Below are 804 nucleotides of genomic sequence, written 5' to 3' on the forward strand. Positions count from 1 at the left end.
GCAGACTGAGAGGATGGGGGAGGAGGGGAGGGGGGAGGGGGGAGGGGGGAGGGGGGAGGAGGGACTCTGAGCATAACTTCAAATCAAACCAGGAGAAGAAAAGCCTGTTTCTAGTGTTTAGTTTTATTGCAGCAGTGACAGCAGCCCAGAGACCAGACAGGAAGGTTAGGCTCTGTACTGTTTCTAGAAACATCTTCAGGTTGAGTTACAACATATTAACTGATTGATCTACAACACATTTAACGTGAACAATACATAAGATGAACTACTTGAAATGTAACATTCAAAGACCATCAGACAAAACAGCCAATCTAGAGGTCATTTATTATCAAACCAGGTCAGGGGGGGTCAAGAGGGGTCAGGAGGGGGGGTCAGGAGGGTCAGGGGGAGGTCAGGAGGGGTCAGGGGGGGTCAGGTGGGTCAGGGAGGGTCAGGGGGGTCAGGAGGGTCAGGGGGAGGTCAGGAAGGGTCAGGGGGGGTCAGGTGGGTCAGGGAGGTTCAGGAGGGGTCAGGAGGGTCGGGGGGGTCAGGAGGGTCAGGAGGGTCAGGGGGGGGTCAGGAGGGTCAGGGGGGGTCAGGTGGGTCAGGGGGGTCAGGAGGGTCAGGAGGGTCAGGGGGGGGTCAGGTGGGTCAGGAGGGGGGTCAGGTGGGTCAGGAGGGTCAGGTGGGTCAGGAGGGTCAGGGGGGTCAGGAGGGGGTCAGGAGGGTCAGGGGGGTCAGGTGGTCTAGCTGGTCTTGTCTCTCTGGGCCGGCTCGGGGCAGAAGCCCTTCAGGTAGTAGAGCCAGGCGACACCCTGGCCGTGG

The 804-nt window shown here is 59.5% G+C and overlaps 1 protein-coding gene across 1 annotated transcript in view; it reads right to left on the reverse strand.

Annotated features, from left to right (window-relative positions):
• Positions 1-725: 725 nt before the first annotated feature.
• Positions 726-804, reverse strand: part of hydin (HYDIN axonemal central pair apparatus protein) — a gene marked incomplete at both ends in the record, with an annotated part of 76,260 nt that continues 76,181 nt past the window's right edge. Inside the window, 1 exon segment of the mRNA XM_083665632.1 lies at positions 726-804. This exon segment is cut by the window's right edge and continues 431 nt beyond it. Within this exon segment, the coding sequence (XP_083521758.1) occupies positions 726-804 (79 nt within the window).

The sequence above is a fragment of the Argentina silus genome, assembly GCF_951799395.1.
Source record: "Argentina silus genome assembly, chromosome: 3".
Classification (NCBI taxonomy): domain Eukaryota; kingdom Metazoa; phylum Chordata; class Actinopteri; order Argentiniformes; family Argentinidae; genus Argentina; species Argentina silus.